Source organism: Gorilla gorilla, chromosome 4 (assembly GCF_029281585.2).
Source record: "Gorilla gorilla gorilla isolate KB3781 chromosome 4, NHGRI_mGorGor1-v2.1_pri, whole genome shotgun sequence".
Taxonomy (NCBI): Eukaryota; Metazoa; Chordata; class Mammalia; order Primates; family Hominidae; genus Gorilla; species Gorilla gorilla.
Genome location: NC_073228.2, coordinates 100,840,941 through 100,867,385, shown reverse-complemented (window position 1 = coordinate 100,867,385; position 26,445 = coordinate 100,840,941). Strand labels below are relative to the sequence as shown.

Sequence of the window (26,445 nt, the reverse complement as noted above, 5' to 3'; positions counted from 1 at the left end):
TTTACCAGGTGGCAGCTGCCAAATATGAAATTAGAAACTAGATTGAGAAAAATGAATCGTTAGAAAGAATTCAGGGGCAGGTTATTCTGATTGTTGATGAACTTGTCTTTGCACTTTTGCACCTCGGGTTGAGTGGTGAAGAAAGAAACAGAAATATGAGCAGCAGAAACGTAACCCTCAGAGCTTGCCTGGGGGACTGACAACACACACCCAATCAGCTGTGGCGGCTCCAATTAAACTGCGTAGAGCCCCAGGACAAAATGAAAATCTTAGATGTTACTGACACCTGATGGAAATCCAGTCTGTCTACAAGGGAAGAGTAGCAAGAACATCTTATCAGAATGTCCTAGAATTAACCAGAACTCTCAGTTCCACAAAACAGCACATGCAAAGGTGTGCAACAGAAACTGGAGTGTCTCAGGGGAAAGCACGGGAAGAAGAGATTAAGAAAATAATGCATCAGGCAAGCCAATGACTGGGAGGCTGGATGTATTTCACACTTATAAGCAGTCCTGCCTTTAACTGACTGTGCTCCACCAGAATAACATCTCAGTCATTAGGATCTGCAGCTGTTGGCATTTTCTGCTTTAGCCTTGCCTCCTGGATGCAGATTTCCTTTAAAGAAATCATATTTCTACTGCATATTCCCAGAAAAACAGGCTCCCAAGCTTAACCTCAACCCTCTTCCTTTAACCTTTCACTCCGCTTTTACAGCATCATGACAGCAGTGCCATTTAACACTTTTCACATTGCTCTTTATATTTGTTATATGGGCCATACCTCTGTATGCCTAGCATCACGTCTGGCCAATTGCAGAAACTCCAGGGAAAAAATAAAGAAAGAAAAAAGGGTTCCTTGCTCATATATTTTTTGATTATCCACTCTATAATCTTTAGCCAAAGCACAAAGAGATATTAAACTTCAAAAACTCTACTTGTAAATCCTAGAGAATAAAAATGAATATTATTTTATTATTTCTACCTAACCAGGAATAATCTATATTAATGTAACAGCATCTTAGGGCTCTATTCATATTAAGATAAAACTAATCTTTTTTCCAATCCAATAAATATTGAGCAATTACTATGTGGAAGACATGAAGTAGATGCTATAGGGGATTCTGTCTTTAAGGGGCTCATAGTATGGTAAAAGTTTGCATTCTGAGAGAGGAAATCACTGTAGCAAAATGAGAATTTAGTGTGTGATAACTTTTCATGCACTGAAGCTCATTCTTTGAAAAGTGTTCATGGCAAGCTGTTAAATATGTCCTGAAAAACAATATAGTATGGCAGTTTTTATTTTCTTTATCTGTAAAACGAGCATAACAGGAGTTTCTACCTCATAAGCTACATTATCATCACAGCACGTAAGGACTCCGTATGTGCTTAGAATATAGTGTTTTCAGTAAATGTAGCTGTTACTATTAATGTGTTATAGCCACATTAGAACTATTATTAGAACTATTAATATAAATATTAATATTAGAACTATTAATACTATGTTCTAATACAGATTATGCTCATCTATTCTTTTACTAGAACCTATTACAGTCACCTTCTAATAATCTATTATTATTGTTTAGGGTAGACAATAGAGTACTATAGCACATGGGTCCAACAATGTCACCTTGCTAACGGTATGATTGATTACACAGTTTCTGCCCAAATCGCAATGTTCAAATAAACAGATTTGTCCAGAAGCCATCAAGTCTTAGGAGATGTAAAGTGGCCTTAAAAATTGGAAATCATGTGACTAATTATTTTTATGGCTTTCCATCAAAATGGTATGGCTCAATTCTTTTTTCTTTTTTTTCTTTAAATATATATTTTTTTTGACACAGAGTCTCATCACTGTGTCAGGCTGGAGTGCAGCAGCACAATCACGGCTCACTACAATTTAACCTCCCAGGCTCAACTGATCCTTCCACCTTAGCCTCCCAAGTAGCTGGGGCCACATAGGTGCACGCCACCATGCCCTAAGTTTTAAATTTTTTGTAGAGACAGGGTCTTGCTATGTTGCTCAGGCTGGTCTCAAACTCCTGGCCTCAAGCAATCCTCCCTCTTTGGCCTTCTAAAGTGCTGGGATTATAGGCATGAGCCACCGTCCCTAGCCCTTTTTAATATCTTTTATTCAATTTAAAAAAATTGGATGTAGTACCCAACCAAAGTTCATTTAAATGCATAAAAGTGCTTTCGGTCACGCTCTGACATTCAGTGCGAGCTAAGAGCCCTATCTAATTCAGAATTGTCACCCAAAATGCCAAGACTATGCCTTTTGAGAAACATTAAGATGACATTTTTAAGTCAAGAGCGTCCATAGAGGAAAAATTAAATGCAATGTTTATGAAGACCTCCTGTAATTTTCTAGTATGCAGATTGCTAATTCTATGTATCAGAAAAACTATGCGATATGTTCTTATGAGGTTAGACACACCAATGCTAAAACAGATATCCCAGATTCGTATGATCTCCAAATTGAGGGAATTATAAGGTATAATGAAAGAGGAGATACAAAGATATATATGAACATAGAAGAATATGGGTTATGGAGTTTTTATTTGAATAGGACTAATTAAGACAGTTCATATTTTGAGAAAAAGTAAATGTTTCCACCTAAGAAGTAGTGATCACTTAAAGTTAACTGTGATTATAAACAATGAATAGAAACATAAATACTCAGCTGATTTTCAGAAGTTATTCAAATGAAAAGAAAATGCTTTCTTTTTCTTTTTGGTTTCATTCTTTCAAACTGTTACTTTACGTACTATCTTTTATGTTTTCAGTGCAGGACAGATGTTATACTTAGTCAATTCTGCCAGAGAATAATCAAGGAACCAAAACTCCCCACTAATTCTATATAATCAACTACTCTCTGGCATTTGGACTCTTCTTTCAAAGCATCTGAACTGAACCACAGCCAGTATTTATACTTGAATGTGCTGCTTCATAAACACTGTTTCACAGTCTACAAAGCATGCTGATTCGTAACAGACACCAGGAGTCCTTGCTGCACACACACGGGATCCCTAGTCAGCCTCATTGCTATAGGTGGCTTATTCCTTCTTCATCAGTCTACAGGTGTGGCCTTTCCTTGTTCAGCAAGATTTTGCTAAATTTCACTACTTCATTTTAATCCTATACTGCCTCCTAGAACCCAAGCAGCACACCCTCCCCACCATATTCCCAACAACTCAATATTCCTTTTAGATACTGAAAAATCAGTGCACAAAAGTCGAATTCATTCATCAGAAAGAAGCAATCTATATTAATATAAACTCTAGTGCTGATTAGGAAATAGACTTTCCCCTTTTGAACAGTAGATGCCACTCCTTGTTGAGCTTCCCTGCAATGCAGAGGTTTTTCCTCTGAAAAACATGTGAAACAGCAGGAACTTTCCAGAGCTGCTGATTAAGCATTTCTGTCATTCTGATGCATAGGTGGTTTCCTAGAAAACTAGAGAGGCCCCAGAGTCCCGATCCTTAGGGAAGCTGTCTAAACTCTCTGCCTCATTTTCTGAAGCTGTACAATGGGAATAAAGAACTTCCCCCTGCCTGTGTGTAAGTGGAGAATGCCGGGTCCCTAACCATACAGAAGAGATAGTTAAATCTCTGTGAAAACACTTTGTATTCTTAAAAGATAGACACAAAGTAACCCTCAGTGATGTTATTCTACAACCGTCTCAGGTTGTGTAAAGGAAATGGAACCGAAACAGGTTACAACACTTGCCACGCCACACCCAGCATGTATCAGGTACGCAGAAAGGTCAGAGTGAGCTCACGCTCTAAAACGGAGGTCATCACAGGGTGGCGGCAGGGCTGGGGAGGAGGAGGTCTATCTCCAACCCTAGAGATAAAGGTGCCAAATCAAACTGACATAGCTGCTGCTTTCCTTCTTTTGGGCCACTTGTCTCGGGCCACTTGTCCCGGGCCACATAAATCCCTTGTTTTGTAACCCTACGCGTCCGGTCACCAGATACATTTCCCGGCGGAAGGGGCAGTAACAGTGTTACCGCCAAGGAGGAGGAGTCGCCAAGAAACACAGTTAAACTCAGAACGCACGGTATCGCCAGGGTCGCGATAGTAGGAAGAGCGCACGTCCCGAGCCTGGGGAGTCCGCTGCAGGGACCAGGCCCCGGACACGCAGGGCCGGTAGCCGGGGGCACAGGCCGCTGGACCCGGGAGCACGCGCGGCCTGGAGCAAAGCGGCGGAAGACAGTACTCACTCTGCGTGGACACCGGACCCCGCAGTCCTCGGCTTGGTTTTCAGGAGGTCTGCATTCCTAGCTGGGCTCGGCTCCCGCGGTTTCCGCTTGGAGCTCCAGCCCAGCTCTCTGAGTGCGACGGGGCGGGGCGGTCCCGGGAAGGCGACGCAGGATGCTCCCCGCCCCCCTGCCCGGCGGCCCCGCCCCGGGAGCCCGGGATGAGTGGGGAGGGAGGTCCCGCTCCGTGGACTCGTCATGCGCCTGGCATCTGGAGACTGGCTCACTCAATAACGCAGCCTGTAATGCGGACCACGTGCTGTGTGGGCTGCGCACCGCCGGCTGATGACAGGTTACCGCTCCCTCGGCTGTCACCCTGTGACTACCAGAATAAGGCAACGACGGTGGGTGCACTTCGCAAATATGCTCCCCCGAAGACCTCTTTTGAAACTATAAAGTGGATTAGTAATGACTACAACCAGGGATTTGCAAATGCAGTTAAAACTGTGTAATGGATTTCTTAAAGAGTAGTTTAACAGTAAGAATTCTACCGGATTACTTTATATTATAGTATATTACAAACTTCAAAATTAGAATAGATTTGAAGCTATTGAATACAATATAAATTCATGAGTCTATACTGCCGTAAATAAATGAATGCATAAATAGAGGGGTTAAGCCACTCTTTCATATAGAAGGCCAACTAATAAATATTGAATGACTGATAAGAGTTAGAGAAAATAATTATAAAAATTTTTAAAATAAATGAAAAGCCGTACACCAACCACATTAAAGGCTCTGAACCCTGAACTTGGGGTGTGAGTGAAGGAGGTAGTGTTGGTCACTGTTTGAGGAACACAGACCTCAGGACAGGTTGGACAGTGCTGTGTTGAGTCATGACAAATGATGGCCAGTGGCATGAAAAAGGTGAACTCATCCATACAGCTTTGTACCCCACCAGGCAGCCAAGGCAGTTAGGGCCCTCTGATGTCCCTTTCAAGGTACTCCTCACAGCTACCTTATTTTTTTTGTCTTTTATTTCTGTCAAAAATCTAGTGAAATAAGAGCCCTTCCAACTTTAAGATTCTAACATTTCCAGAGCAGAAGACCCTGACCTTATAGTTTTTTTTTTTGAGATGGGATTCTCGCTATGTGGCCCAGGCTGGAGTGCAGTCACGTGATCTCAGCTCACTGCAACCTCCACCTCCCAGGTTCAAGCAATACTCCTGCCTCAGCTTCCCGAGTAGCTGCGATTACAGGCATGCACCACCACACCTAGCTAATTTTTGTATTTTTAGTAGAGACAGGGTTTCACCATGTTGGCCAGGCTGGTCTCGAACTCCTGACCTGAAGTGATCCACCCACCTCGGCCTCCCAAAGTGCTGGGATTACAGGCATGAGCCATGCACCCGGACTTAGAATTCTTCTTGATATATAGCTTATATATCCCTTTTTGTTGTTGTTGTTGATCATTAGTATTGTCATTCCTTTTTAAAAATAGACTAAAAGCTCATCTAGGTTTCACTGACATTAATTTCTCCTGTGACAAAAACAGCACAGGGTGACTAATTTGGGCCACACCCCATAGGGATGGGCCCTGGGCCCCACAGCTTCCAGAGTTAGGCAGCTCAATGATGCCTATCTCTGAATGTATTTCTGTGCTCCTGATGAGTACAGATGAGTAATCACATGGTTATAAAACAAATTTTCCGGCCAGGCATGGTGGCTCACGCCTGTAATCCCACCACTTTGGGAGGCCGAGGCGAGTGGATCACCTGAGCTCAGGAGTTCCAGACCAGCCTGGGCAACATGGTGAAACCCTGTCTCTACTAAAAATACAAACATTAGCTGTGTGCGGTGATGCGTGCCTGTAATCCCAGCTACTCGGGAGGCTTCAGGCAGGATTATCGCTTGAACCTGGAAGGTGGAGGTTGCAGTGAGCTGAGATCACACCACTGCACTCCTGCCTGGGCAATAGTGAGACCCTGTCTCAAAAAAAAAAAAAAAAAAAATTTCGCAAGATTCTTCTGCTGTAAGTCAGGTGGAAAGAGGCTCCTTTCCTTAGAGTGAAGGCAAACAATGTAGTTCCACTGCTGTGCTGTGGCCATCACAATCCCTGAGGGTGTCCTTCCTGCCAGTGTGGTTCTCAAATCATCTGCATCTGAAACTCCTGGGAATGCCTATTAAATATATGAAATCCTGGGCTCTTCCCCCACCCTGGCGAATCAGAATTTCTTGGCTTCAAACCTGAGAATCTGCATTTTAATCAGATTCTCCAGTTGATGTTTAGGTTATGGGTAGCCTAAACTACCCACATTCTGCACTATTCAGTCTCCTGGCTACTCAAAATGTGGTTGCCAAAGCAGCAGCAGCACATCCACTGGAAGCTTGTTAGAAAAGCAGAATCTCAGCCTCATCCCGGACTTCCTAAATCAGAATCTTCATTTTAATAAAACCCACACTGACTCATTATGTACATTAAAAGGTGAGAATTACTGCTCTGGATCTTATTTCTCAAGCCCTGGTTATTATTTGTACATTACTTACATAATATTTTTTAACGTGCCACAGATATATTATGTTTACTTAATTTAAAAGAAGTAGATTTACTTTAACCTTAAATTCAGCCTCACTATAAATGAAAATAGCCATGGGATTAGGAGTTGATGTGCTAGTTTACTTTTTATAGCACATTAAAATATAAGCATAATTATTAAAATAAAAACGCTTTCTTGTCTAACACACAGTCATCTCACAAACCACACATGGTAGGAGGGTACTGTGGGCTGATGCTGGCACTGAATGTCAGCATACCCTCCACAGTACCTGAAGAGTTAACCCAAACCCTCACTCCTATTACAGATGAGAAAAGTAAGAACCTGGGAAGAGAGCTGTGTTGCCAAAGTCAGCACAGCTATTTATGGCAGACTCGGGACCAAAATCACGAAAGTATTTCTCTGATAGGTGCTTATTCCTTCATAGATCTCCTCCTGTCTAGGCTGGGAGGAAAGTTGTTTGCGCTTTCTTCTGTTTGAAAGGCCTAATGTTGCTGAATAACCTGTCATCTGTAGTTTTCCTATTCAATTAGGTAATTCTCCTGTTTTCCTTTCTGTCATGGATATCTGTCATTCAGCAGGAGGCCACATATTTGAAAACCCTCACCACATATTGATAATTTCCCGCCTTATCAGTCCATGCCTTCCCAAAGTAGGATCCAGAAGACTCACACCCCCAGATTACCTTGCAGCAGGGTGAAGGCATGTGATTTACACTGGCCAATCAGATGTGCCAAACAAGAATGAGCTGGGAGGTGAGCAACGTGTGCAGGCTGCTGCCCACCAGGAAATCCATGTTATAATAGGGATTTTGAGTCTTCTGCATTGTCAGTGGCAGAGTTCTGGCACCCAGTCCTACATGTGACAGGAGCTGAGCTGTGGTGGCAGCAGGAGAAAGCCTCATAGTGTTACTGTGCATTAGTACTGCTGTAAGGCTTTAGATTTCTTCTGCTGTACTCTGCTGGATTTCTCTACCAGCTACCCCGTTCCTTAATAAATTCCTTTTTGGCTTAGTCAGAGTGGGTTCTAATTGGAACTAACAACTTTAACCAGTACATCTTCTTAATAGCATGGTCTTCTACAGAGACATTCCTAATGCAATTTGAACCTCAGTTTCCTCACCTGAACAGTCAGGTTGGTGAAATAGAAGTTGTCTGACAAGTCTTCCAGAAATAAAATTGCATGACTGGTTATGGATCACAACTATTTTCATATAGGCTTTAGTAAGAGTCCGTATAATTTCTGCAGCCTCATCTTCACTACTGATTTCTCAAAAATTAAATTTTAAGAACTAAATATTTTATACTAATTATTTTGAATTAGAAAAATTTACATCACTTAAGAGCATTAGATCTTTGAAACCCAAAACTGCATAGCAGAAGGGATATTATTTGAGGGCCCAGTTCCTCATTTTGTAAGCATTCTCATAAAACAATTCTACAATATATAGAAACCATTCTCTAATACATAGCTTACACATATGCTTCAAATTAAGTACTTAATTTTTAAAACTTTAAAGTTTTCTTAATAATTGTAGAATTATCACTTATTTTAAATTTCAAATTAACTATTTCCAGAATCAAGAAAACTAGCACTAGTTCTCACTTCCAATTCTATCTACCACTCTGTCACGCCTTTTCAGAATGTGTTGGGAGAATATTATTTTGCCTGTGTGTGCCATGATAACTGTGTAATAAAAGGCTTCAAGTTATGCTATTACCCCCAGCTTTTCTAAATGATGCATGGGTATGTAATTCCTTAAGGGATAATGCTATGAGTTACAACCATTTCAGTCTGGCATCAAAAGAAGAAATAAGCAATTACGTTTGTTCAACACCTTATAAAAGTAAAAAATATGAGAACGGAAGGGGTGAAGAATCAAACCCTGGAGAACTCACATTCAGGAAACTGGCAAAGGAAAGTGAGTCAGAAAAGCATGGTGAGAAAGAGAAACAGGAGACATAAGAATGGAAATGGGATAGGATGGTGTTTTTAAAGCCAAAAAAAGAATTTCAAGTTTGCTGTTAAATACCAAAGCAATAAACATATAGCTAAATCATCTCCACTTCCCAGTTATGCCCTGCCCCTCCCAGCTCTTAAGACAGAACAGGGTTTGTGGGGAGATGTTCAAATTCTTTATAACTATCCCATCTCAGAAAATAGGGTAACTTCTACGTTAAAAAAAAAACATGGAAAGGGTCTGATTCTTATTCAAGAAAAAACTGGGTGTGGTTTTCCACAATGTACTAAACCTTCAAAAGTTTAGATAATAGCAAGTGTGGGAACATTTACAAATAACTCACTAAATCTCACTGGGTGGGTGTTTTGTTAATGAGGTGTATCATTTTTAGTGGCATAATTTAAGTGTATGCTAAATACAAGTGCTAATAACAATAAAAGTTAATCTTTTTTAGTTGAAGACTCTCTTTTATTTGGAGACCTGGAAATAACAGAATATGAAGATTAACATGATCAATCACAGGAGAGGTCCATTTTCTCAGCACCTACTAAATGCCAGGGCCAGGCCTAAGTGTTAGTATTTATTTTCTTTCATTTAAGGCTCTCAACAGCTCTGACAAGAGAAGTCCAACCCTCATTTTACAGATGAAGAAACTGAAGCTCAGTGGGACTCGACAAATAATAGTGGCACAGAGGAAATCCAAACTCATATTTGTTTGTGTAAGCAACTCTCTCACCCGGTGACCATCAGTGAATGCTGTGGTGTCTCTAGCAGCAGTAAAGAATGGCTAACAAAGAGCAGACCTCAGTTTTGAATTTATGTTGGTTCCAAATGTTAATTAACTCCCTGTATTTACGATTCATGGTCTTTCATGATTTTTATATTTTTATTGACTGGTAGAAGAGAGCTTTGAAAAGGTCTTTAAAAGGCACGGGTCTTAAAGCGGCATGGTATTTAGCGTTAGAGCTTCTCAGCTGATTATTGGTTTGGGCACCATCAGGGACTTGGAGAGCAGTCAGAACTCTGAGTGACACTAAAATACTAACTCTTCATTGAGCAAGTGACATCTATGAGAAAGTCTGACTTTCATAAGATAGCCGCCAGTTTTACAGAAAAAAAAAGCTTATGTTAAATAGTTGTATAGATACTCCTGAAACATAGGTTGAGGTTTTAGATAATCTTGGACATACTAAAAGACCACAAAGTTGAAATGGGTTGAATATAACAACTTTTTTTTTCTTTTTTTTGAGACAGGGTCTCACTTTGTTACAAGGCTGGAGTGCAGTGGCGCTATCTCGGCTCACTGCAACCTGTGCCTCCCGGGTTCAAGCCATTCTCCTGCCTCAGCCTCCCAAGTAGCTGGGACTACAGGTGTGCACCACCACGCACCATGCCCAGCTAATTTTTGTATTTTTAGTAGAGATGGGGTTTCACCATCTTGGCCAGGCTGGTCTTGAACTTCTGACCTTGTGATCTGCCCACCGTGGACTCCCAAAACAATTTTATTTATCAAAAATTACTAGCTAACATTATAAAATTATACTTTCTTTTTATTTTTGAGACAGAGTCTTGTTCTATTGCCCAGGCTGGAGTGCAGTGGCACTGTCACAGTTCACTGCAGCCTGGACCTCCCAGACTTAAGTGATCCTCCAACCTCAGCCATCTGAGTAGCTGGGACTATAGGCACGCACCACCAAGCCTGGCTAATTATTAATTTTTTTTTTTTTTAGGAGAGAAAGGGTCTTACTATGTTGCTCAAGCTGGTCACGAACTCCTGGGCTCAAGTGATCCTCCTGGTGATCCTCCTGCCTCAGCCTCCCAAAGTGCTGCGATTACAGGCATGAGCCACTGTGCCTGGCCATTTTCTTGCCTCGAAAGGTGAGGTTTCAGTGATTTTTATAAGTTGCAAAACTTTGAAGGGTTATATTACCAAAAATTGCTTGGATGGAGTTTATAAGACCCAGCATTGTCAAAGACCTCTTGACAGGAAACCTGGGTTCAAGCCGTATCTCCATCTCACTGGTGTTGTGAGCTTGTCAAGGTTACTTAACCTCCTTGAGCTCTGGTTTCCTCAGGTATAAAGGAATAAGAAGAAGATTGTGAGGGGATTACGTGATATAATTACATAAAGCACTTAGCAGCACGCCTGGTGTGGTTAATGCCCATGAGGAGGATATGAATTATTTTCTAAAGTGGGAGCACTATGTTTTTACTCACAGTATGTTCAAAAGTTTAATATTATCTGCAGATAGTCATCATAATAATTAATATTTATTTAATGCTTATTATATGCCAAGAAGATTTATACAATAAATGGTTTTTACTAGGTTTTAAATCTTTCACATCATTATTAAGAAATTATATTCTCTCTTCTAGCACAGAAATGATACTTTGTTAAAAAACCTTCAGTGATATCCGGACACTGTTTGCCATTCCTACAGGCCCCACCCACTAATGATATCCCTGTAGAATACAGTAGGGGTCTTTTCGTGTTCAGGAAATCACTGACCTTGGTGGCCGAGGCTGTTCCACCAGCATAGGTTCTGGAGGATTGACTGCTGCCGAGGCTTGCTGCTTTTTTCTTGAAAATAGAAAATATTAGTTTCAATGGGGGAAAACACCTTACCAATGTAGTCAAATGCAAACTTACATATCAATACAAATATTTTCTCAAGCAAAAATCAGACTAATATTTGAAACACACCCAAAGTAAACATATGCTTTGAATTTTTCATAACTTTGCCTGAAGATGATACAAATATTGAAATGAAGAGTAAGTTGAATAAGTCTCAATTGTTCAATATTCAGTGATTTTGGAGAACTGCAAAACTCACTGAGGCAGTTCTCATGTACTTCCAAAAACATCACTCACCCTTACAGTGCCATAGAGAGTATACAATGTTACAATGTCTATGCAGGGTGATTTAGAAATATGTATCAAAGATGCTATTCTACTTGTAAAAATGTATCTTAGGGAAATAAGAGAAGAGAAAAAGTATTTTTCTACAAAGATATTGATCACAGTACTATAACCTAAAAAAGCTGAAAACAATATCTATAATAATGAATGTTTATTAAGTACTATGGTGTGCCAGGTAATTATTCTATTAGAATAATAGAATTATAGATAATAATAGGATAAAATGCTTCAAGAATAAAGCCTCTCAGAACGTTATTCTAAGTACTCTAAGTGTTTTAAATACCATGAGTAACAAGATAAACCAATATAAACCCAATACTATTGTTATCTCCACTTTATGGGTGAGGGGACTGAGGAACAGAAGGAATAAATTACTTGGCCATGGTGACAGTTAGTAAAAGGCAGGATATCTGCTCCAGACTCCAATCTCTTACCTACCTATACTGCATCCCATAATAGGGGGTTATGTTATGGGACAGCCATAGGATGAAATATCATCTGGTTATTAAAAATCATGTCCTAGAAAAACACTTCATTAAATAAAAACATATTATTCATATTTTATATGAAGAAAAGTTAAATTACAAAATAGTATGTTTAGTATGATCCTTTAAGGTCATATGAGGTTATTTTCTGATGGTGTGAAGAGTAATTTTTAAAAAATCCTTCTTGGGCTTTTTTGTGTTTTCTTATGTAACTATTTTAATTGAGAAAAAGAAAATAAATGGGGGAAAAAGGAAAAGTAAAATACACAGTTGCTTCCTCAACAAGACCTTCATATCCTGTATCTCTTTCTCTTTCTTATGAATACCTATATTTCAAAGAAGCAAGCACATAAAGTTTTTTGTTTGTTTGTTTGTTTGTTTTTTTGAGACGGAGTCTCGCTCTGTCACCTAGGCTGGAGTGCAGTGGTGCGATCTCGGCTCACTGCAACCTCCGCCTCCTGGGTTCAAGCAATTCTCCTGCATCAGCCTCCTGAGTACCTGGGATTACAGGCACATGCCACCACGCCCAGCTAATTTTTTGTATATTTAGTAGGGTTTCAGCGTGTTAGCCAGAATGGTCTCGATCTCCTGACCTCGTGATCTGCCTGCCTCAGCCTCCCAAAGTGCTGGGATTACAGGCGTGAGCCACCGTGCCTGGCCAAGTATAAAGCTTTATAATGTAAAATGGTGATATGCGCCAAGGTCAATAAAGTGTGAATAATGTACTGTAAATATTGAATACACAAGGCAAGATAATGCATAAATTAGCTAGCATATAACACATTAAAGTGTTCTATGTCTATGCAACAAATATTTTATATGCATAATTGAGAATAACTTGGTTTTATTCTTTAATATTTAGAAGAAATATTTAGCCAAATTCATATTTTCCAATTTATTGAAAATGCATGCCATGGAAGTTTGAACTGAAGTCTTCTTTCCCTTCAGGGTAAATTTTGCCTTAGCATGCCCCAAAGTCAAAACTTAGTTTGCTGTCCTCAAAGCACAATCTCTATGTGTCCACTCGCCAACCACTCTAGGGGGCCTCACAGGCATTTGCAGGAGTTCAGGCTCCCAGGCATCATCTGTAGAATAAATAGTCTCTCCCAAGCATACACTTACTACCATCAACCAAGGAAAGAAAAAAACCTAGATAAATGTGATAAAAATAAAAGAGGCTGCTAAGAAGCTAGTGATGCAGGTGTGATATGTGAGATGGTAAAAGAAGGGGATAACTACATTTTATCCAGATTGCTAGTCTTTTTTAAATTATCACAAATAATAACAAATAGCTTCTGACAACCTTAATGTACAAATGGATTCTGTGTAAAAGACTGGACATAAGACATAAAGACAAGAATACAGCAGTAGCATTATCCATTTCAACTTCATTACCTATCTCAACCTCTCATTTTCCAGCGAGGAAACTGAAGGAGGTTAGGTCCGTTTTCAATGTGACACAGCTGTCCCAAACTCCAGCTATTAGCTTTTGATCTTAGCTACAATTGAGGAAGGCCATGTTCCAATCCTGGGCTAATTACAGATTCCATTCGCTACATCAAAGCCCACATACTTTAAGTCTATAAATGGATTCCACTACTTACAATATGCCAATTAGGATCTGCCAATGAGAATTTAAAAATTTGTATTTTGGCTGTCATGAAACTATTAAGTTAAAAATAATGACTGTTTAAACTTAATATATATGCTGAAAATGACTTACTAATAAACGAAATGTTTTTTAACTTAACGGAGGTCCCCTCAACTTTCTTGTGGGTATGATCTGTTCCCCTAAAGACTGGCTTGCTCTCAGAGCTGCCTGGATTACTAAGTCCACAAAGGACCAATGTAGTCCAGCTGAAGTGAGACTGGAATATGTAAAATCATCTTTCATTAAATTTTTATCTAACAAGTATTTATTAAGCCCTTTGTTGACATGCGGCACTGAAAATACAATGCAAAAGCCTTGAAATGCACCCATATACAGAGCAGACTCCTTACTTTCAGATTGGTAATCAGAGTTTAATTACATGTTGTTTTGGCCCCCTTTCTTCATTTGTGTCTGACTTCACATATTCATTTGTTCATTCATTCATTGGGAAAACTATGAGCCTGGTCCTATTCTAGGCAATGGGGATATAATGACCAATTAAACAGAAAAAGCTCCTGCCCTCGTGGCACTTACATTCCAGTAGAAAGACTCAGCCTTTAAGTAAGTCAACAAAGAAACAAGATGACTTCAGAGAATGGTGAGTCCTGAACAGACTGTGACATGGGATGAGGTAACAGAGAGTGATTGGCTCAGGGTTGCTTCAGACAGGATGGATGGAAGTGACATTTGACTAACACCTGACTGCTATGTGGAAACCAATCGTGTATATATGGGATGAGGGAAAGGAGGCATTCTAGGTAGACGGGGCAGCACGTGCAAGGGCCCTGAGGTAAGAATGGGCTTGGTAAGCAGGAGGAGCAGAAAGAAGCCAGTGCAGCCAAAGCATGCTGGGTACAGGCATGTATGGTATGAGATGAAACAAAATGCAGGATCAAATATTTATTCTGAAGTGATGTGGGATCAGAATAGCCCTATAGTCACATGAGTTTGGGATCATCAGTTTCTTCCAGGATCTGGTTTGCTTCCTAGTCTTCTCAGGTTACTACCTGACCCCCTGAGTCCTCCCTTGCCTCCAGGTGCAAGGTTTTCAACGTCCTCTGGCTTCATGTCACCTTGTGCTTAGTTTTGTTGGTATCTCTTCACACTTATACTCCTTAACATCAGCATCAGTCCTTAGAAATTCTACCCTGCCCTGAACAGATCTCTTAGCTCACTAGATCTGCATACTCACTAACTAGTGATAGGGCTGGATCCACCCTGAGGAAAGAATTCATCTACTCACAGTAAGTAGAAACTCTCAAAACAAGCTCATTTTTATATGATATTGCACCATCTGTTGCAAGAAGGCATGAAAAGAATTAGTTGCATACTTTTTTGTATATCTATTGTAGTTCAGAGAAAAAAATTTTTACTGAGTCAATCAGAACTCGAGTCTTTAAAATTTTCAAAATAACAATGAAGTTCCAAGAGCCAGGCAAAGAGTTGCTGTGTCACTGTCACTTAAAATCTTAGAAAAGGCTCCCTGAGTGAAGCCACATGTTTTACCCTGAGACTTCATGACTCTGTGAAGAAAGGCACCACATTCTCTAGGATAATGGTCCTGTCTTATGATTTATATAGCAAGAGTCCTGTTCCACCAAATGCCAGCTATGAGATCTTAGGCAAGTTTCTGAACATTTCTCAACACCAGTTTTCTGAGCAGGGTGAATAACTCTGCTCATACCTCGGAAGGCGATTTTGAGGGTTAAGTGAGTTACAACATATCCTGAGGACTGTGACCCACAGGTTGAAAATCCTGGCTCTAAAGGGAGAGGCCCAAAGTCCTTGCCCAGGTAGCAATGGAACAGACTGACCTCCGCAGGGCAACCCCAGTGGGTCTGGTTGGTACACATGAGAAGACTTAGTGGCTGCTGAAAATTTTCTACGAGTTTTATTATGTATACAATTATAAAAAATAACAACCTTTTATGGGATAGAAAAATGTAATTTTTTCCTTAGAACTAGCTCATGATTCTAACAATGGGATACTGTTAAGTTACTTGGAAACAGTTTGATTTTTTTGAGATTTGCTTTCAAGCTTTGTTAGGTTGGACCAGATCAGCTTTTAGAGTATGCGATATTGTGATATAATAAGAAATCTATGTAGTCATGTGCTGAATAACGGCGTTTCACTCAACAACAGACTGCATTTTCTGTATATGGAACAGTGGTCCCATAAGATTATAATGGAGCATATACAGAAACTTGATGTATGGCACATGATATTGGCATTGCAGATCAAGTAGGGGAAATGACTAATATTTGGTCATGATGCTGAGACATTTAGTTTTCTATATGAAAAACTATATATAAATAAAGCTGTATCTACCATCTAGGTTTGTGTAAGTACACTCTGGCATTTCCACAATGATAAAATTGCATAACAACACATTTCTTAGACTTCTTGAAATGTGTTTTTCAGGATAAAAACTCTCATTAAAATATGTAAGTTTTGACATATTTGTTAAGAATCTACTCCATAACTTAGTAGTTGTCCTATAAAATGGCAAGAAGTCTTGTGTTTCTACATGAAAATACACGCTTTATTTGAAAACAGTGTCAAGAAAAAGATTGTCTTTCAAAAGTGTAGACAGATTCTCCAACACTAGCAATTATAAAACTCTGACTCTTATTTACAAATGTTCTTTTAACACCATAGTTTAAGTGGTGACCAAATAAGTACAAATTGCTTTTATTACCAAAAGAAGTATAAATGTGTGCTACTGCAAGTGCAAAGCAGTAAATACAATATGCTGGCTTTAAAAAACACTAAGTCATAATGAATAAGCCTTACCATTAACTCATAATATTACATAGAAATTCACATACTGAGGCCAGGTGCAGTGGTTTATGCCTGTAATCCTAGCACTTTGGCAGGCAGAGGCAGGTGGATCACCTGAGGTCAGGAGTTCGAGACCAGCCTGGCCAACATAGTGAAACCCCATCTCTATACTAAAAATAAAAATTAGCTGGGCGTGATGGTGCATGTCTGTAACCCCAGCTACTTGGGAGGCTGAGGTAGGAGAATCGCTTGAACCTGGGAGATGGAGGTTGCAGTGAGCCAAGATCGCACCATTGCATTCCAGCCTCGGTAACAGAGCAAGACCCCATCTCAAAAAAAAAAGATAAATAAATAAATTCACATACCGAATGAAATGTCCCATGTTCTAGGCCCTTAATAACACCCACTATGGTGAGCACACTCCAGTGAGTTGCTTGTTGTTGTTGTTCTTTTTTCTGATTACTCAGTTTCCGTGTGTCATCTCAAGTGGAACCCCTCAAGGTAGTCCAGCTCAAGTCTTTTTAGTCCTGAGGTTGCTGCACTGACCAGGAGTCAGGAAAATGCTACTCTTCTAGGGCTCTGCCTCTGCTTCCCTCAGAGCCTCATCTCCTACCTACAAAGGGAAAATAGCTATACCTACATCATGGGAATTGGAATGACTGAACTTGCTATATAATCTTGAATGAAAAGAGGGCATCACACAAGGAAGAAAGAGGGAAATGAAGAAGTAGAAAAGTGAATAACAAAAAAAATGACAATAGAAGTAAGAAAGTCTATGGAGTTGGACTCCATCTATAAGGTAGACTTCATAATATAAGTAATTTTATGATGAGTATCAGATACTAGTTAAAAGCACAGACTCTGGAAAGTGATTTCAATTCTGGGTTCTATTATTAAATAACTGTGTGGCCTTAGATGGGTTATTTAATCAAGCTGTGCCTCAATTTCCTTATCAGGAGAATGGGGTTGCCATAAGGGGCATGTGTGTGCTCATGTGTGCACACATGTATTTGCATGTGTATATAATGCCTATTTAAGTGTTAGCTATTTTCATCAAATGATCTCTGGTGCTCTACTACCTTTACAGAATCTACAGAAAAAAAATGCTTACGGTATTCTCTTCCTTTCCTGCCAAACTAGTTCTCACAAGGGCATTAATAGTGAATATATTAACTAGAAATATCTACAGTTTAAAACAAGATGCAGAAAAAGGCAATGAAAGATTAAGGAAATTGTTAATGGTAGAATTTCAGACATCAGCAAGCCACCTAGGAAAATACTATAACATAGTGCATCCTAAATATATCTACTTGATAAGATTGTCCCTACAAGGGTGGGGATAGTGTGTGCATATAAACCTCTTTAAATTGTATGTAACATTTTGGAGAGTATTTTTTGTATTCGTACATGTGTGTAGCTTTCAGAGAAAAGATCGCAGTTTCATCAGATTCCAAAGAGAATATGAACTAAAAATATTTCAGTATTCTTGCCCTCCAAGTTGTCTTTGTTCTTATTTTCCGTCTGTATTTAAGAGGTGCTTTTCTACTAAAACACACGTGTGTGTGCCCCCACCCCTACACACAAAACATACACACTCATATACACACACACAGCAGCAGCAGCCTTGCTCTGAAAGTATCTCTTAGGGGCCCCAAAGTAAAAAAACTCCAATACACAGCACTTCTCTCTTTAAGGTCTAAGCAGATACATGCATGGGTACTTTTCTGGTCATTGGTAAAACACTCTTATCTTACTCTTTTATTATCTATGCTGCTTATTGTTCTTTTTCTTCTGGTTTAATAAATACATTTAAGATAAAAAAGTAGGAAGAAGAAATAATAATTACTTAAAATCCTGTCATCCAAGACAACTAATTTCAGTTTTTTCCTATTTTTATACAAATACAAAAATATGCACATGATAACATATTATAAGTAAGTTATATGAATAGAATTGTAATCTTACATTTAGAAAGATTTTTACCTAATATGAGCATTTTTGCCTGTCAGTAAATGTTTTTCAAAACACAGTATTAAAAATGCCTTCATCAGTATATCAGTGCTATGATTTTACTTTACTTCCATACAGGTGTTTCCTTCTTAGTTTGTTGTTATTATAAATAAAGCTATGATAAATATCATTGGATATAAGTAAGTCATCATGTACACCTCTGATTATATACTTGGAATACATTCTTAGAATTGGGATTTCTGGGTCAAAAAGGCTTTTCTTATTTATGACGCAGTCACTTGTTCCACATTTCTAATTTGTTTTAATTAAAGGAAAAGTTTAATCATATTTCTAACATTTTCAAAATTGTTGGTGAGTTTTTATTATTCAAAGAAAATTTATATATAAAGTCAAGACCAAACATTTTCTCAAAACACACACACATCCTAACATCTACTCATTCAGAAAGAAAAAATCAACAATGTGTGATCACTGCTGAGCCAAGAAATATATTTTTCCATAATTTTTTAACACTGTACCACAGCAAGGAATTACCTACTTTTAACCACTGGGTGTCCCCTGAACTATATGGTTAACATGCAGGCAGATAGCACCATATCACGTTTTAACAAATGTCTAACCTTTCTTATTGGCGCTGGTAGTAAGAACCCTCATTATCTTTTAAATTCGCCAGTCATTCAGCTTTCAATTTCACTAGTGAAATAAGTATATTGTATCAGATTTTACTGAGTCTACTTGCTGTATTAAGAAAGTAAACAGGAAAAAAAGTGACAAAATTATATTCAGAGAAGCAATTTTTATCTTAAGTACTAAGTGAAACCAAAAATGGGATGTTATTATAAGATTGTTTTAGCTCTCAGTTTCCTATAAATAGTTTTCTTCAAAATTGTAGATTTCAGATTTTAGAATGATGTATTTCTAGAATGGTACTAAAGTCCAAAAATTCTGGTCCTTAAGCTTGAGTTAGATCATTTAGGAATGAGAGGCTTGATGTGCAAAAGAGAGAGCCCAAAAATACCAACTTTAATGTGAATAACAAACTAGGAGGTCTAGAATCGTAATGATTAAGACAAACAAATTTTTAGAATTCACTTGTTAGTTCTTTCCAAACAACATCTTTCTTATTTGATGTTTCTTAATTAATAAATGAATTCATTTACCAATAAACAACTGGCAGAGAACAGTACCAAACAATCCAAGACATCTATAACATGTGAAGTGTCTCAGTCACACTGACAAAGATTCTCTCCTTGACTAAATTCTAATCAGGCTCCTCTGAGCTCTTTTTCAATTAGGCCTCATTGTTGGACTTCCATGTTCATCTCTGCACTATCCACTCATAGCAAGAATACTGACAGGCTACTTTAGTCAGAATCCTCCATTCTTGCTATCCGATCAAGTCCTCTCATCCTCCACCATCCGCCAGGTGAGATCTGATCACCCGCTGGCCTTAAGCAAGAATCCTATAGGTCACTTTTCCCAGAATCTGCCTTATCCCTGATGTTTCCTTTTAATTTTCCATCCAACGATCCCTGACCCTGCTCCTAGCTATAAATCCCCACTTTTCTTCATTATATTTGGAGCTAAATACTACCAAGGCCTTGAATAACTATAATAGAATACAATATTTGAGAATGATATACATGGAATTAGATTGTTAAAATTAAGGTTGGCTATGGAGTCAATTCTTGGAAAAACCAGCCACCCCTATAATTTCTCCCCTCTTACTGCAAAATTCCCTTGCAGTGGTCCCTACACCTATAGCAATGGTCTGGAATGAAGTCTGCCTTACTATTGTTTAACAAGTAACATGAATATTTTTTTCCTTACAGAACTTATCTCTTTTTGTGTAAGTAAACACTGACTTCATTTTTCATTGCTTTATCTGCTGTTCTTTACATAAATCTACATACATTGGAAGAAGAATCTACCATGCAGAATCTCCACATACTCAGCACCCTCTCAATCATAATCACAGTACAATGGAAACCTTCTGTTACTCCACAAAAACAGCTTGGAAGAGAACTGATATTATCCCAGTCTCCAATCAGGACCTTGCCTCAGCCCCCATCCCTCTGGAAATATCAGCATTTCAGCCCTACTGACCCTCCACTTCTTCCTGCACCCCCCACACTGATGACAGGGAGCACCCAGCTTCCTCTACCCCTTTGCTTGCTGCTTCTTTGACTTGAGTTATCCTTCCCACTCTCTACATGTAGGCATTTATCAACACTTCATTTTAGTTTCTCTCTCTTCTCTCTCCATACTCTTTTCTTCAATAATTTTAACCAGGAATTTTGGTAGTGAGGGTTAGAGGCAGAGATGGAATTGGAGCTTGAGCAGTTTCAAAGGAATTGCTTTAAAACAGTTTATGATGCAGATTGAGCTAATATGTAGTCTAAAGAGGAGTCATGAAATAAAGAGTGAAAAAAAAAGGAATAATCAAAAGATCTAAAGGACAAGGTCCTGGGAGAAGTGAGAAGAAATAGGATCAGTAACTGATCCCTCCAACCAAAGCCTCCCACAAGGTCCACTGACTCTGAAACTACAGCTCTCTTAGTGTGCTCTACTGTATTCCCACAATATGGCAGAGTGCGTCGGTCAGGGGGGAAAAAGAGCGGTCATTTGAAAAAGAAAAAAAAATGAAAGAAAAAAGAAATAAAGAAATCAATGTTTATGTGTGCTACGCACCATGCTATGCACTCCACAAGAATTATTTCAGTGTTACTCAAAATGTGCTCAAAAGACCACTGGCATAAGAGAAGAATCACCTGGAGTGATTGGCAAAAATACTGATTCCTTGGGCCCACCTTAGATCTAAATCAGTCTCTGGAGATGGAGCCTAAGAGTCCAAATTTCTCATACCATCCCCAGGTGATTCTTAGGCACAAAAAAAGTTGATAATCACTGCATTATCTCATGTCATATCCTGAAAAATGAGAAACAGAGAGTTTTAAATTTGTTTTGGTACTAATACAATGCTCTACACATTTACTAAGCATTCTGTAATAATGATACTTGAAAATAAAAGACTTTATGATGTAAATTTGCCATGAGATTTTGCTCTCACAAATGAACTATTTTTATAATGTACAAGCCATTATGTATTTTGTTATGTGGAAAAATAATATTGACATTACGATAAGAATCATACATATTCAGTCCTTAGATAAGACAGATATCTTGCTATGGGTATGATTTCAGGTTATTGTCCCTTTTGAACCAGTCATCCCATTATTTTTGAGAAGCTAAGAAAGTCTGAAGAATAAAAAAAGTTAACTTTAAACATGTTATTTCTGGAATAATATTTAATCCATCTGTCCATGAGGTTTCTAGTGCTTATGATCTGTGCTGAAGTGAACTGAACATCCATTCAATTCCGTGAATATTTTGTTAGTATTTTATTCTGATTCCACAAGCAATAAAATATAATCTTTTCAGAGACAATTTGGTGGGACCTAAGATCTTAGGTAATTCAGCTCATAAGTCTAAAATAAGATAATGAAGGGTATATTATTATTGTATGATATAATGTTGATATATTTATATATATATTTATATATTCTCTCATAGAGGCAAAGTGCTCAGTTGTTTTTTTAATACCACTCCCTATCCAATGATACAACATTTTGTATATCACAGATTCTTAATTTAAAGGCACATTATTTTCATATTCTTTTTAAAAAGTACATCCTTAGCTTCTGATAAAACAGTTCATTGAATAGTGATGCATAGGGCCTGGCATGGTGGCTCATGTCTGTAATCCCAGCACTTTGGGAGTCCAAGGTGGGCAGATCACCTGAGGTCAGGAGTTGGAGACTAGCCTGGGCAACATGGCGAAACCCTGTCTCTACTAAAAATGTTTTTTAAAAAAATTAGCTGGGCGTGGTGGCATGCACCTGTAGTCCCAGCTACTTGGGAGGCTAAGGCAGGAGAATCGCTTGAACCCAGGAGGCAGAGTTTGCAGTGAGCCAAGATTGCACCACTGCACTCCAGCCTGGGCAACAAAGTGAGACTCTATCTCAAAAAAAAAAAAAAAAAAAAAAAAAAGATAGTGATGCAGAGGTCTTTAGTTCTAGCTATTGGCGTATGTTTCTGCATGTTGCATGTAGTTGGTTTTACAACAAAAGTGCTACTAAAGTTAATAAACTATCAAACTTCCCTCATTTTTTAATGGGAAGGTGCTGCAATATATAATCAACCAAAGAATTTGAGCCCTGCCCCATCCCATAGGTAGACATCAATACGAGACTCACCTTTATTGCCAAACAAGTTCTCTTTACTGAGCTAATAATAATAATAAAGTAACACCAATAATAATAATAACAATAACAGGAGGTAAGATTTATAGAGCACCTCATAGGTCCCAGGCACTGTTCTAGACACTACATATGGATGGTCTGATTGTTCTTCACATTGACTCTTATGTAAGAACTATTAGTATCCTCATTTTACAGATAAGGAATGTGCCCTTAGTGAGGCAAAGTAACTTGCCTAAAGACACAGAGCTAGGAATTAGCAGAGCTGGGAATTAAATCCAGGCATTGGACCCTAAACCCTAAACCCTACACTCAGAATGTATCATTCTGCTTCTACAGAAACCACAGATCAATAGCAGGTTAACTGAGTTGTGAGTGTGGCTCTTCAAAGCTTTCACAACAGATGAGAAAGAAGATGCTCTCACTGTGGTCTCAGAATGGCACAGAGTTTTTGTCCTAAATTTTGTAAATTTTCTAAATTTCTCTCAGAATTCAAACTGAATTTGTATCTTAGGATAAATAGATTGCTTTAATGTCTACATAATGCCTGGAGTTTTAATTGTAGCTTTGAACTTAAATTCATGCAGTGCTCATGAAAACCTATCTGACACATTCCACATAGGAAAATAATTCTAATATCTATGTAAATAAGTTTTGCTCATAGGAAAACAAGCAGTGACCAACATTATTTCATGATGACTTATAGAGAAAGACAAATGTACCGGGACCACACAGAGAAATCCCACAAAAGAGGTGATGCAAATGCCCTGTGGTGACTAATCACGTCCTGCTAATAATCCTCCTGCCCCTCTGTTAAAACTCATGAGGGGCTGAATGATACACAGAACAGAGTTTAAAGTGGAAAGCCATTTCATAGGTTTCACTCAAAGCAAACTAGAATAGAGGAGCTTGATTCAAGAAGCTGGACACTGTCATTATGAGCCAATTTCAAGAATTCCTGGTATAAAATATTGTCTCTAGAAGTTTCTATTTTTTCATTTTCTCATAGAAGAGAGCAGAACTTAACCAAACACTAAAGGAAGCCTACCAAATGCCAAAAATCTACGCAGAATCTCCATCCTAATCGAAGCCAATGGAACTATACTGAAAAGCACAATTGGTGAACCACTTGTGTCATGCATCTGAAACAGAGCAAGCTTATGTCCCTGAAAGACCCCCTCTTTCCTGAATGCTCATACTCCACACAGAAATGTAGCCATCTAGAAAACCTAGCAGTCAAACCTCTTTGGTAGGAGTCCTCTTCATGAGGCAACCTCTCTTTATTCCCCATTAGTGCCTCTCTTTCTAACCCAAGTCAAAGATTCCAAATCCAAATCCTGGAAACCAACTAAGCAGAAATCTGGTGCGTTCAGTGGAGTGGGCAGGGTGTGGGAGGATGGGTTGTGCGCAGGGTGTGGCAGTAGCATGCTGCATCTGGGGGAGTAGTTGTCCTAAGTACAAAGTGGCCTTCTTGGGGGTGGAGGTAAAAAAAGCCGCATTAGCAATCCTTGCTAAAAAATGGAGTTATTCCCTGCATCTCATTTCATACAGTGGATATTCTGTAAAGAATGAAAGTCCACTAGGTAGTGGGGATTTTACCAGCATTGTGCATATTCACCTGCCAAACAGCTGTAGGTCTGAGGAGATTTAGTTAGCAGGGACATGGATGAAGAGCAGGGCTAAGGACAATGTGCTCATCACAGCTGACAAGCTCTAGGAGTAGGCCAAGCTCTCCTTAAAAGAGTAATCAGAAACAAATTTTGCCTCTCAAAACCACCAGAGAGAAAGGCAGAGGGCACCATTACCCTGAAGACTGAAAAAGACAGATCTCATAAAATGATACAGAATAAGAAGAAAATTCAGACAAAAGTGTACGTCCTTGATAGGAAACAAGATGGTATTACCTTCATGAAATGGAGTAAAGAGCTATAGATTGAGATGGAAAGATAATGGAGTGAGACAAAGAGGTAAGAGAGGATAAGAAGGGGACACAAAGAAACCAAAAACCAAAACCAAAATTTAAACCTGTATTAGAAGTTTCAAAGAGCAGAATTTAGAAATAAAATATGTGGGGGGCAAACTTCAGAAACTCTCCTAGAGTGCAAGGGTAAATGTCAACAAAAGAAAATTGTGAGGCAGATGATTAGTGAATGTCTAATGTCGGAATTACAGTAGTCTCTCTTATCTGCAGTGGATATATTCTAAGATTCCCCAGTGGATGCCTGAAACTGCAAATAGTACTGAGCCCTGTATTCACTATGGTTTTTCCTATACATACATACCTATAATAAAGTTTAATTTCTAAAATAGGCACAGTAAGAGATTAACAACAATAACTAATAATAAAATATAACAATTATAGCAATATACTGTAATAAAAGTTATGTGGATGGGGTCTCTCTCTCTCTCTCTCAAAATATCTCATTGTATTGTACCGTGGGTAACTGAAATCATGAAAAGCGAAACAGGTGATAAAGAGGAACTATTGCATATGTAGGTTTAGGAAGAAACAAGGGAAACCGAAACAAGAGCAATAATTAAAGAAATAATGAAATAACAGACATTCCAAGACAAATTAATAAAGAAAAATACATATTAATATATAAGTACATCCTGGTCGTATTTTTAAATTGTAAGAACAAAAGAAAAAAATCTTGCACCAACGCAAGAAAAATAGGCTTCCTAAAAAGTAAGTCAAAAGTAGGCTGCCTCAGACATCTCTGAAGCACAAAAAGCCAGAAAACCACGAAGCAATAGATAGAGAATTTTGAGGAACAAAACTGTGACCCAAGGATGTTGTACAATTTTGTATTGATTGACTTTCTTGTGAGTCACCAACGAGAAAACATGCTTATATTCACACACTCAGAAAATCATCATTGTGCTCCCTCCCTGAAAAAAAATCTTAGAAAATACTCTAGTCAATGAAACAATAAATGAAAATTTCAAATGAAAAAATGGGGAAACCACAGTTGAAAAGAATCTTGTAACTTCCCAGAGTCACTTTAGCCTCCCAAGTCAGACACCCAGTGCAAGCCTGTGCTGGCCTCTTGGGGCTAGATATCCCGGTGAGCCAGGCATGACTGCCTCGGTGCAGCTTTTCGGCTTAGCTTTTCTTGGCACTGAGACATGAGCTTGTGCAGCCACAATCAACTCCCCACAATTAGTATGAACTCTCTTGTCATGACATAAAAGAATGTTAAAATGTTTGCTGCAGTACTCTTCTAGAACTTGCTAACGACAGCTAAATCACTTGTGAGAACACTGTCACAAATTACTTCTTGAATAAGAAGTAAATTTCTCCTCCCTTCAAAAACAGAGCACAAAATAATGAACATTAAATGCCATACTGAATGCCAAGGTGCTTGAATAATGGTTTTCTATATACTTAAATGCCACACATACTGATGGGTCTTTTTTTAATTGGAAAAGATTTATCTATCACAAAGCACATTATTTATCATTTTCAGACTAGGCCCTATAATGGTGTTCCTTTGCTATTTCTGCTTAAAAATCAAGATATGCAGCATTTCAGTAAACAAAATATGCACACAAAGAAAAAAGATGCAGGAAAATACACCAAGATGTATATAGTGCCCGTCTCTTTAGGTGCTAGAATCCTAGATGAGGGTGTTTATTTTCCATTTTTCTTTTCTTTCTTTTTT

The 26,445-nt window shown here is 38.7% G+C and overlaps 1 protein-coding gene across 33 annotated transcripts in view; it reads right to left on the bottom strand.

Moving 5' to 3' along the window:
* Positions 1–26,445, bottom strand: part of CAST (calpastatin) — a 112,763-nt gene that overhangs the window by 67,850 nt on the left and 18,468 nt on the right. For 26 of the 33 annotated variants that reach the window (XM_055387188.2, XM_019027442.4, XM_019027439.4 and 23 more), the window contains one exon: positions 11,222–11,293. In XM_055387188.2, coding sequence (XP_055243163.1) covers positions 11,222–11,293 — 72 coding nt within the window. Of the gene's footprint in view, positions 1–4,221; positions 4,340–11,221; positions 11,294–26,445 lie in introns of those variants that run through there. The other 7 variants (XM_019027452.4, XM_019027454.4, XM_004042295.5 and 4 more) reach the window with 5 other exon arrangements.